The sequence below is a fragment of the Nerophis ophidion genome, linkage group LG24 (genome assembly GCF_033978795.1).
Source record: "Nerophis ophidion isolate RoL-2023_Sa linkage group LG24, RoL_Noph_v1.0, whole genome shotgun sequence".
NCBI classification, from domain to species: Eukaryota; Metazoa; Chordata; class Actinopteri; order Syngnathiformes; family Syngnathidae; genus Nerophis; species Nerophis ophidion.
The window spans coordinates 10096602-10110075 of NC_084634.1; the positions used below are offsets into that span (position 1 = coordinate 10096602).

General features: G+C 36.4%; 1 protein-coding gene across 2 annotated transcripts in view; it reads left to right on the top strand.

The window, feature by feature from the left end:
• Positions 1–13474, top strand: part of LOC133542292 (kinesin-like protein KIF13B) — a 116492-nt gene that overhangs the window by 7341 nt on the left and 95677 nt on the right. For both annotated transcript variants that reach the window (XM_061886283.1, XM_061886284.1), the window contains exon 3: positions 2758–2851. In XM_061886283.1, coding sequence (XP_061742267.1) covers positions 2758–2851 — 94 coding nt within the window. The remainder of the gene's footprint in view (positions 1–2757; positions 2852–13474) is intronic.

Consider the following 13474-nt stretch of genomic DNA (forward strand, 5'->3'; position numbering starts at 1 on the left):
TGGAAAATAAGGAGCGGGAGAATAATATATTTGATTGGAAATGTAAACTTCCTCTGATTATAATCCCCTCAGCTGTCAAGGCAGAAAGGAAATGTCAACACAAGCGTGGAAAACACTCAATGTAAACAAAATAGTAAAATCACATTGAACGCTTAACAATGAGATCTTAAAAATAAGGACTATGTAAGAAATGCTTCCAAAAATTTAAGGAAATAGTTTTAAGTGTGAAAATGTGAACATAGAGAAAGCGTAGAAGAACTATTTTCTGCAGGTTTAGTGGCAAGACGTGACAGCTGTTTCCAAAATGCCTAAAAAGTGCCAAACTGTCCAGGTGACTTTTTCTCTTTGATCCACAATTTCTTCATCCGGACTATCTCTTCTCACTCCACGCCAAAAATCAACCGCCAGACAAGCAAACTTGATAGTTGATACCATCACCTGATTGGCTGTTAGCTTGTCACTCCCACCTCCTGCGTTGCTCAGGTGCCAGAGAGCGAGTGCCTATGTTCATGCAACCAACCTTGCTTCTACACTTACGCTTTCTTCCCAGCAGGAAGACAAAAAATACATCTTATTGAAAGCATTCTTATTGAAGTCTATTACGCCTCTATCACGATATATAGCAATATTGTTTTATTGCCCTGCTCTACTTGTACGTCTGTAATTGTTTATACTGACTGGACAGTGTTAGGTACACCTGCACAATATGACATTAGACTACATTACCTCATCAAAACATAGTACAGTTGATAATACGGTTCAACATTTGCTCCATCACTTACTCACAAATGTATTTTCTCTACATAAAATTGTAAGTCATTTTTATATATTTTTTTACAAAGTAACTTAGGCCACATCCACACAAACCCAGGTTTAGTTTCAAAAACGCATATCCGGGGTTAAATGTTAACTCGGTTTGCTGTGGAGCTATCTTAGCCTTCTACTGTAAGACAATAGCATTATCGAAAGTCTGCGTTTTTTAAGGACAAAAGTCTGCATTTTTAAGGACAAAAGTTTGCATTTTTAAGGACCAAAGTCTGCATTTTTAAGGACCAAAGTCTGCATTTTTAAGGACCAAAGTCTGCGTTTTTAAAGACCAAAGTCTGCGTTTTTGAGGACAAAAGGCTGCGTTTTTAAGGACAAAAGGCTGCGTTTTTAAGGACAAAAGGCTGTGTTTTTAAGGACCAAAGTCAACATTTTTAAGGACCGTATGCTGGAATTTTGAAGGACCAAAGTCTGCATTTTTTTTATGACTAAGGTATGCGTTATTAGGACAAAAATATGTATTTTTAGAACAAAAGTATGCATTTTTAAGACAAAAGTCTGCATTTTTAGGACAAAAGTCTTCTTCTTTTAGGACAAAAGTCTGCGTTTTTAAGGCCAAAATTCTGCGTTTTTTAGGACAAAAGTCTGCGTTTTTAAGGGCAAAAGTCTGCGTTTTTAAGGGCAAAAGTCTGCGTTTTTAAGACAAAAGTCTGCATTTTTAGGACAAAAGTCTTCTTCTTTTAGGACAAAAGTCTGCGTTTTTAAGGCCAAAAGTCTGCGTTTTTTAGGACAAAAGTCTGCGTTTTTAAGGGCAAAAGTCTGCATTTTTAAGGACCAAAGTCTGCGCTTTTAGGGACAAAAGTCTGCATTTTGAGGGACAAAAGTCTGCATTTTTGAGGGACAAAAGTCTGCATTTTGAGGGACAAAAGTCTGCATTTTGAGGGACAAAAGTCTGCATTTTGAGGGACAAAAGTCTGCATTTTGAGGGACAAAAGTGTGCGTTTTTAAGGACAAAAGTCTGCCTGTGAGGGACAAAAGTCTGCCTGTGAGGGACAAAAGTCTGCCTGTGAGGGACAAAAGTCTGCATTTTGAGGGACAAAAGTCTGCATTTTGAGGGACAAAAGTCTGCATTTTGAGGGACAAAAGTCTGCATTTTGAGGGACAAAATTCTGCATTTTGAGGGACAAAATTCTGCATTTTGAGGGACAAAAGTCAGCGTTTTTAAGGACCATAGGGCCGGAATTTTTAAGGGCCAAAGTCTGCATTTTTTAGGACCAATGTCTGCGTTTTTAAGGACCAATGTCTGCGTTTTTAAGGACCAATGTCTGCGTTTTTAAGGACAAACGTCTGCGTTTTTAAGGACAAAAGTCTCCGTTTTTAAGGACAAAAGCTAGCCATTTTTAAGGACAAAAGTCTGCGTTTTTAAGGACAAAAGTCAGGCATTTTTAAGCTCCTCTGCATACAGATGTATCACTCTGCTAGGAGAGCAAAGCTTGTAATTTCAATGTAGACAATTAAATATCTTTGTTACACAGACAGTTGTGTGTTTGAACACGTTTGGATTGAAGTATTTCCTTTGTAATGGGGAAAGTTGTTCATTAGGGCCCGAAAAGCAGAGCAAGTCCCGCCAGGGGGATGCAGGGATGCAAGGGCCCCATTGAAATTGCTTTTTTTCCCCCTCTTCTATACTGTATGTATGGACGCCTTTTTCAGGCCCTTAACGTGCACAAAAAGTCCCCATATTTTGCAGGTGCGTCAGGTATGGGGAAACATTTCATATTTTGGGGGTCGCAAAAATTACATTTGGGATATGTGTATGCATATATATTGAATATGAAAGTGGCTCTTGCATTTTTTTATAGTTCAGTGTGCAGCGCTCAGTATAAAAAGTTTGGACACCCCTTGTTTAAAGACTTCGACACTACTGTGTACTGCACTAGGCTTTTTTCCATGACCTTTGACCTTTGTCGGCTTCATTCTGCTCCCCACCAGAAAAAGATCTGAAGGCAAAGTGTGTGGTAGAAATGGAGGCCAGTCAGACAATCCTGAATCCTGCCATGACAACGCTGAGCAAAGGAGACCCTCGGTAAGTTCCTCATTCATCACTTCAAGGTCATTAGGGAATTAATTCCTACTTCAGGGTCATTGTGGATGTCATTACTGCTTCAAGGTCATACTGGAATTAATTCCTACTTCAAGGTCATTATGTAATTATTTTTTACTTCAATGTCATTATGAAATCCCTTCATACTTTAAGGTCGTTGTGGATGTAGTTCCTACATCAAGGTCATTTTGTAGTTCCTACATCAAAGTAATTTTGTAGTTCCTACATCAAGGTCATTTTGGAATTCCTACATCAAGGTCATTTTGGAATTCCTACATCAAGGTCATTATGGATTGAATTCCTACTTCAATGTAATTGGGGAATCAATTACTACTTCATGGTCATTGTGGAATTCATTCCTACTTCAAGGTCATTATCTACCTACCTTGATAGAGCGATAGTTAGATATATATTCATCCATCATCATCATCATTAAGTACATAGAGTACATGCGCAGCCAAGAGCAGCTCTAGAAATGTGTAACCTGTTTTAAAACGGGTTTAATATAATTTATTTACCAAACAATAAAAGTTTCCAAAAATCAGTTTGAATGGAGAATCGGTTCTTCATTGAATTGAATCGTGATTTGTTGTAGGTTCACATCCTTGTTATTTCATGAAACCCACAGTGCCTGATATTATTTATTTGCAATTCATGAATTAATGATTATTTAGTAAGGTATTTATTGTTATAAATGATTTTGATGATTATTATTTTCTTATTTGTGTATGTATTCCATTTCTTATTGACATTATTAAATAGATCAGAGCCCCCCAGACTATGATTCCAACCCACGGGAAGTCCAAAGTTTAAAAAAAAAAAAAAAAAAAAAAAAAAATATATATATATATATATATATATATATATATATATATATATATATATATAATTTTGTACTGTGTATATATATTTTTTAAGTCTGTACTTTCTAATCAATTTTCTATCGCTTGTTACTCTCGGTGTCTCCTAACCACTCAGGCAAATCATATTGCCTAAAAATGCATTTTCCCATCGATAACGTGACATCATCAGCGGCAAGTGCGCTCTCTTTCAGTCAATTAGTGCTCAAGGTGTATGTGTGTGTACATACAGATTTATTTAATTAATTCCATTTAGAAAGTCAAACTTGTAGAATGTATACATTCATTCCAAACAGACTGATACATTTCAAGTGTTTTTTGCCAAAAAGGAGATGATTATAGCTGACAACCAATGAAAACCCTAAATTCAACATCTCAGAAAATTAAATATGGTGAAAAGGTCAGATATTGAAGACACCTGGTGCCACACTCTAATTAGCTAACTAACTCAAAACACCTGGAAAAGCCTTTAAATGGTCTCTCGTTTTGATTCTGTATGACACACAATCATGGGGAAGACTGCTGACTTGACAACTGTCCAAAAGGTGACCATTAATACTTTAAAGAAGGAGGGCAAGACACAAAAGGTCATTGCCAAAGAGGTTGGATGTTCCCAGAGCTCTGTGTCCAAGCACATTAATAGAGAGGCGAAGGGAAGACAAAGATGTGGTAGAAAAAAGTGTACAAGCAAGAGGGATAACCGCGCCCTGGAGAGTTTTGTCAAACAAAACCGATTCAAAAATGTGGGGGAGATCCACAAAGAGTGGACTGCAGCTGGAGTCAGTGCTTCAAGAACCACCACGCACCGACGTATGCAAGATATGGGCTTCAGCTGTTGCATTCCTTGTGTAAAGCCACTTTTGAATAAGAGACAACGTCAAAAGCGTCTTGCCTGGGCTCAAGACAAAAAGGACTGGACTCCTGCTGAGTGGTCAAAAGTTATGTTTTCAGATGAAAGTAAATTTTGTATCTCCTTTGGAAATCAAAGTCCCAGAGTCTGGAGGAAGACAGGAGAGGCACAGAATCCACGTTGCCTGAAGTCCGGTGTCAAATTTCCACACTCGGTAATGGTCTGGGGTGCCATGTCATCTGCTGGTGTTGGTCCACTGTGTTTCCTGAGGTCTAGAGTCAATGCAGCAGTCTACCAGGAAGTTTTAGAACACTTTATGCTGCCTGGACCAATTTTATGGAGGTGAAGATTTCATTTTCCAACATGACTTGGCACCTGCACACAGTGCCAAATCTACCAGTACCTGGTTTAAGGACCATGGTATCCCTGTTCTTGATTGGCCTGCAAACTCACCTGACCTTAACCCCATAGAAAACCTATGGGGTATTGTGAAGCGGAAGATGCGAGATGCCGGACCCAACAATACTGAAGAGCTGAAGGCCACTATTAAAGCAACCTGGGCTCTCATAACACCTGAGGAGTGCAACAGACTGGTGGACTCCAGGCCACACCGTATTGCTGCAGCAATTCAGGCAAAAGGAGCTGCAACTAAGTATTGATTGCCGTAAATGCTGAAACTTTCCATGTTCATACTTTTCAGTTGGCCCACATTTCTAAAAAATATTTTTTGGTACTAGTCGTAACTAATCTTCTAATTTTCTGAGATACTGAATTTCGGATTTGATCTGTAATTGTCAGTAATAATCATCAAAATTGAAAGAAATAAACATTTCAAATATATTACTATATGTGTAATGAATTGATATAATATGTAAGTTTCACGTTCTGAATATAATTACTGAAATAAACTTTTTCATGATATTCTAATAATATGAACAGCACCTGTGTGTGTGTGTGTGTGTGTGTGTGTGTGTGTGTGTATATATATATATATATGTATATATATGTGTGTATATATATATATATATATATATATATGTGTGTATATATATATATTAGGGGTGTGGGAAAAAAATCAATTCGAATTCGATTAGCGATTCTCATGCGATTCAGAATCGATTCTCATTTGTAAAAAAATCTTTTTTTTTTTAGATTTTTTATTTTTTTTAATTAATTAATTTTTTTTTTTAATTCATCAATCCAACTAAACAATACACAGCAATACCATAACAATGCAATCCAATTCCAAAACCAAACCTGACCCAGCAACACTCAGACATGCAATACACAAACACGACACAGAACAAACCAAAAGTAGTGAAACAAAAATCAATATTATCAACAAGAGTATCAATATTAGTTATAATTTCAGCATAGCAGTGATTAAAAATCCCTCATTGACATTATCATTAGACATTTATAAAAATAAAAATAAATAATAGTGTCACAGTGGCTTACACTTGCATCGCATCTCATAAGCTTGACAACACACTGTGTCCAATGTTTTCACAAAGATAAAATAAGTCATATTTTTGGTGTGTTTAATAGTTAAAACAAATGTACATTATTACAATCAGTTGAGAAAACATTGTCCTTTCAATTATAAAAGCTTTTTTTACAAAAATCTACCACTCTGCTTGCATGTCAGCTGACTGGGGTAGATCCTGCTGAAATCCTATGTATTGAATGAATAGAGAATCCTTTTAAATCGGGGGAAAAAAATCGTTTTTGAATCGAGAATCGTGTTGAATTGAAAAAAAAAAAATCGATTTTGAATTGAATTGTGACCCCAAGAATCGATAATGAATCGAATCGTGGAACACCCAAAGATTCGCAGCCCTAATATATATATGTATATGTGTATGTATATATATATATATATATATATATATATATATATATATATATATATATATATATATATATGTGTATGTATATAGCCTGGCCCCTGGCCAAATTGTTTTAACCCAATGTCAATCAATCAATGTTTATTTATATAGCCCTAAATCGCAAGTGTCTCAAAGGCCAATGTGGCCCCCATGTCAAGATGTTTAAGGGCCCCTGGAATAGATGATCCACAAACTGTGTGTATTATTAATATTATTATTACTAGATCTTTTTATTCTTCATATTTTTCTTTTTCTTAAATTGTAGTGTTAAGCTCATTTTGATGGTGGTATGGTATAGTATGGTTGTACTATGGCAGTGGTTCTCAAATGGGGGTACGCTTATCCCTGGGGGTACTTGAAGGTATGCCAAGGGGTACGTGAGATTTTTTTTAAATATTCTAAAAATAGCAACAATTCAAAAATCCTTTATAAATATATTTATTGAATAATACTTCAACAAAATGTGAATGTAAGTTCATAAACTGTGAAAAGAAATGCAACAATGCAATATGTAGTGTTGACAGCCAGATTTTATTGTGGACATGTTCCATAAATATTGATGTTAAAGATTGATTTTTTTGTGAAGAAATGTTTAGAATTAAGTTCATGAATCCAGATGGATCCCTGTTACAATCCCCAAAAGAGGGCACTTTTAGTTGATGATTATTTCTATGTGTAGTAATTTTCATTTATAATTGAATCACTTGTTTATTTTTCAACAAGTTTTTAGTTATTTTTATATCTTTTTTTGAAATAGTTCAAGAAAGACCACTACAATTGAGCAATATTTTGCACTGTTATACAATTTAATAAATCAGAAACTGATGACATAGTGCTGTATTTAACTTCTTTATCTCTTTTTTTCAACCAAAAATGCTTTGGTCTGATCAGGGGGTACTTTAATTAAAAAATGTTCACAGGGGTACATCACTGAAAAAAGGTTGAAAACCCCTGTACTATATAGTCTGGTATAATATGGTTGTAATATGGAATAGTATAATATAGTTGTAATATGGTATGGTATAATATGGTTGTAATATGGTATGGTATAATATAGTTGTAATATGGTATGGTATAATATGGTTGTATTATGGAATGGTATAATATGGTTGTATTATGGAATGGTATAATATGATTGTATTATGTAATGGTATAATATGGTTGTATTATGGAATGGTATAATATGGTTGTATTATGGAATGGTATAATATAGTTGTAACATGGTATGGTGTAATACGGTTGTAATATGGTATGGTATGATATGGTTGTACTATGGTATGGTATAAAGTAGTTGTAGTATGGTACGGTATAATATAGTTGTATTATGGTATGGTACAATATGGTGTGGTATGATGTGGTTCTAATATGGTATGGTATGACATGGTTGTACTATGGTATGGTATAATTTAGTTGTAATATGTTATGGTAGAATATGGTTGCAATATGGTCTGGTATAATATGGTTGAAATATGATATGGTATAATATGGTTTCAATATGGCACTGTATAATATGGTATGGTATGGTATAATATACAGTAGTTGTAATTTTCTATGGTTTAATATGGTTGTAATATGGTATAATCCATCCATCCATCCATTTTCTAACGCGTATTCCTTATTTGGGGTCGCGGGGGGCGCTGGTGCCTTTCTCAGATACAATCGGGCGGAAGGCGGTGTACACTCTGGACAAGTCGCCACTTCATCGCAGGAATATGGTATAATATAGTTGTAATATAGAATGATATTATATGGTATGGTGTAATATGGTTATCTATATCTTGGTTGTAATATTTGGTATAATATGGTTGTAATATGATATGGTATAATATGGTTGTAATATGATATGGTATAATATGGTTGTAATATGATATGGTATAATATGGTTGTAATATGGTTTGGTAAAATATGATTGTAATATGGTATGGTATATGTGGAAGGTCTCCGACCCAGATCCTCGGTTGCGTTGCCGGAAACACCACACCCTGGCGCAGTTGTTACAATCTTTTAATTCAAGTTCACAATACGCAAAACAATCAGAGTGCTTTTTAGCTTTTCAGCTCATGCATGTGGTTCTCATCAGCGTGCTCCTTCGTCTGGCCGTCACCCTCGTTTGCCGGCCCCAACTCATGGTTTCCAACGCTGCTGATAAAGGGAACAGGTGATTAGATAACTCGTTCCAGCTGAGGTATCTACTCACCTGTCTGCTGCTTCATGGCCGGCCCCTGCACACGCCCCGCCCGCAGGGAACGCGCAGACCACGCCCCTCTCCACAATATAAGATACAGAAGACTGGGTTTCCCACACTTTCATTTATTTGTGGCGGACCGCCACGAAAGAATTACGGCCGCCACAAAAAAATAAAAATAAATAATATATTTTTTTTTCCGCTTTTGACTCGCTCGACCGCTCATAAAAGCAATGGGACTCTGTCTGTGAATGGACAGAGTTACATATTATATAAATATGTAAATGTTGTATAAATATGTACATAAAGTGTTGTAATTATATTCCAACTCCGCGTTCTTCTTGGTCATCGCCGTCACCGCTAACACCACCGCCCCCGCACCCCCCTTTCCGCCCGACCACACCACCACAAATAGATACCTGACCTGTGGGAAACACTGTTGGTATGGTTTAATATGGTTGTAATATGGTATAATATAGTTGTAATATAGTATGATATTATATGGTTCTGATATGGTATGGTGTAATATGGTTTTAATATGGTATGTTAATTTTGTTTGAAATATGGTATGGTATAATATGGTTGTAATATGATATGGTATATTATGGTTGTAATATGGTATTGTATGATCAGTTGTAATAGTGTATGGCAGCGGTCACCAACCTTTTTGAAACCAAGAGCTACTTCTTGGGTACTGATTAATGCGAAGGGCTACCAGTTTGATACACACTTAAATAAATTGCCAGAAATAGCTAATTTGCTCAATTTACCTTTAATAAATAAATCTATATATATCAAAAAAATGGGTATTTCTGTCTGTCATTCCGTCACACATTTTTTTCCTTTTACGGAAAGTTTTTTGTAGAGAATAAATGATGAAAAAAACAACAAAGAACGGTTTAAAAGAGGAGAAAATAGGAAAAAAAATGATTGAATTTTGAAACATAGTTCATCTTCAATTTAGACTATTTAAAATTCAACCGAAAAAAAAGAAGAGAAAAACTAACTAATTTGAATCTTTTTGAAAAAATTTAAAAAAGAATTTATGGAACATCATTAGTAATTTTTCCTGATTAAGATTAATTTTAGAATTTTGATGACATGTTTTAAATAGGTTAAAATACAATCTGCACTTTGTTAGAATATATAACAAATTGGACCAAGCTATATTTCTAACGAAGACAAATTCAAAAGACTTTGAAATAAGATTTAAATTTGATTCTAGATTTGCCAGAATATTTTTTTTAAAATTTAATCATAAGTTTGAAGAAATATTTCACAAATATTCTTCGTCAAAGAAGCTAAAATGAATAATTAAATTAAAATGTATTTATTATTCTTTACAATAAAAAATAAAAATACTTGAACATTGATTTAAATTGTCGGAAAAGAAGAGGAAGGATTTTAAAAGGTATATGTGTTTGAAAATCCTAAAATAATTTTTAAGGTTGTATTTTTTCTCTAAAACGGTCTTTCTGAAAGTTACAAGAAGCAAAGTAAAAAAAAGAAATGAATTTATTTAAACAAATGAAGACTAAGTCTTTAAAATATTTTCTTGGATTTTTAAATTCTATTTGAGTTTTGTCTCTCTTAGAATTAAAAATGTCGAGCAAAGCTAGACCAGCTTGCTAGTAAATAAGTACAATTTAAAAAAAAATAGAGGCAGCTCACTGGTAAGTGCTGCTATTTGAGCTATTTTTAGAACAGGCCAGCGGGCTACTCATCTGGTCCTTACGGGCTACCTGGTGGCCGCAGGCACCACGTTGGTGACCCCTGGTGTATGGTATAATCTGGTTGTTATATAGTTGTAATATGGTATGGTTATAATATGGTTATAGTACACCACCATATGCACCACAACAGTGCATATGTTTCTTTTACTTTTTATTCATAGCTGTATGTAGAAGTGTCTGGTTGTATCTGCTGCTTTAATGTCTTTAATGTCCTCTGTGTTCTTTGATGTTCTATGTTTCCCTCTTACACACATGGAAGAGGGCTGTGTACCATGGCTATGAGTTGTTTTATTTTCCCTTAGCCTCAGTCTGCACCCCCTCTCCAGGGCCCAGGCTAAGACCGATTTTTTATTTTTTTTATTTTAATCTTCTATTTTTTTCAGCGATCCTGTTCTGTCTCCCTGTAATGTTTGTCTAAACTTGAATGGGATTGTGCTGAAAATTTTAATTTTCCTGAAGGAACTCTCCTGACGGAATAAATAAAGTACTATCTAATCTAATCTAATCTAATCTAGTATGATATGGTTGTATTTAACAAATGTATTCAATCACGTTCCAAATGTGTCTAAAATGAAACATATACAATTCAAAATGTTGACACGTGCATTTTCGTTTCTGTACGAAGAACACAAGCGATGGTGTCACTGACCATTAACGCCAAATGAATCTGTCAGCGACAAATGGTGTTAATTATTTCTGTTCACAACATGAATGAATGGCTGCACCCGACTTGTTCCTGTGACTTTAAACACAAGCTGTTGTTTTCAATGTGCCCTTTTGCGTGGGAAAGATGAGGTGCACACATGGAGAGTGACTTCACTACCACTTTTAGATTGAAATACGTACCTAGCTACGTCACCGGTCTCCCTTAAGTCTACATGTTTACATTCTTGTTTACATTGTTGATAAATTACTGAGAATGTGGTAAATACAGGAAGCTACAGGGATTTGCAGAGAATCAATTAAACGTGTTTTTCCAACTTCTTTTCGGACAATTGAATCTGTATCTAATAAATGAAAACATGAATTTTAGCCTAGGGGAGTACGCTACTTGTCTTGTTGCACCAAGTTTAAATCACCAGTAGAGTATACGAACAAGTTGTCTCTATATTGAAGCTATTATCATATATATCAGGCTTCACGGTGGCAGAGGGGTTAGTGCGTCTGCCTCACAATACGAAGGTCCTGAGTAGTCTGGTGGTCAATCCCGGGCTCGGGATCTTTCTATGTGGAGTTTGCATGTCCTCCCCGTGAATGCGTGGGTTCCCTCCGGGTACTCCGGCTTCCTCCCACTTCCAAAGACATGCACCTGGGGATAGGTTGATTGGCAACACTAAATTGGCCCTAGTGTGTGAATGTTGTCTGTCTATCCGTGTTGGCCCTGCGATGAGGTAGCGACTTGTCCAGGGTGTACACACCTTCCGCCCGATTGTAGCTGAGATAGGCACCAGCGCCCCCCGCGATCCCAAAGGGAATAAGCGGTAGTAAATGGATGAATGGATCATACTGTAAATATCTGATTTATAACACTAAAACACTTCCAAAGTTTATGATCTAAATAGTATCAATCTCACAAAGATTCCCGAGACATTTTGAGAGATAATGCGCAAGCCAGTCACATGATCCGTGATGTAGAGGAGGAACCACAGATCCCTTCCCCCGTCAACAACAATCTCAGGACATTTAATCGATTGCAGCTGGACTGTTTTGTTTGTCTTAGAAGATATTTCACCTATGATCTGAGTAGACTTAATCAGTTCATGGTCTTAGAGTTAGATTGGTCTACATCTAGTCTTAGACTTGAATTAGTCACATTTAGTCTTAGACTTAAATTGGTCACATCTAGTCTTGGTTCTTAGTTGGTCACATCTAGTCTTAAACTTAGATTAGTCATATCTAGTCGGAGACTTAGCTTGGTCACATTTAGTCTGAGACTTAGTTTGGTCACATTTAGTCGGAGACTTAGCTTGGTCACATTTAGTCGGAGACTTAGCTTGGTCACATCTAGTCTGAGACTTAAATTGGTCACATCTAGTCGGAGACTTAGACTGGTCACATCAAGTCGGAGACTTAGATTGGTCACAATTAGTCGGAGACTTAGATTGGTCACAATTAGTCGGGGACTTAGATTGGTCACATCTAGTCGGAGACTTAAATTGGTCACATCTCGTCGGAGACTTAGATTGGTCACATCTTGTCGCAGACTTAGTTGGTCACATCTAGTCTGAAACTGGTCACATCTAGTCTTAGACTTAGATTGGTCACATCTAGTCGAAGACTTAGATTGGTCACATCTAGTCTGAGACTTAGATTGGTCACATCTAGTCTGAGACTTAGATTGGTCACATCTAGTCGAAGACTTAGATTGGTCACATCTAGTCTGAGACTTAGATTGGTCACATCTAGTCTGAGACTTAGATTGGTCACATCTAGTCAGAGACTTAGATTGGTCACATCTAGTCAGAGACTTAGATTGGTCACATCTAGTCAGAGACTTAGATTGGTCACATCTAGTCAGAGACTTAGATTGGTCACATCAAGTCGGAGACTTAGATTGGTTTACATCTAGTCAGAGACTTAGATTGGTCACATCAAGTCGGAGACTTAGATTGGTCACATCTAGTCGGAGACTTAGATTGGTCACATCTAGTCAAAGACTTAGATTGGTCACATCTAGTCGGAGACTTAGATTGGTCACATCTAGTCGGAGACCTAAATTGGTCACATCTCGTCGGAGACTTAGATTGGTCACATCAAGTCGGAGACTTAGATTGGTCACAATTAGTCGGAGACTTAGATTGGTCACATCTAATCGCAGACTTAGAGTGGTCACATCTAGTCGGAGACTTAGTTGGTCACATCTAGTCTGAAACTGGTCACATCTAGTCTTAGACTTAGATTGGTCACATCTAGTCTTTGACTTAGTTGGTCACATCTAGTCTTAAACTTAGATTGGTCACATCTAGTTGGGGACTTGGATTGGTCACATCTAGTCGGAGACTTCTATTGCTCACATCTAGTCAGAGACTTAGATTGGTCACATCTAGTCGGAGACTTAGTTGGTCACATCTAGTCTGAAACTGGTCAC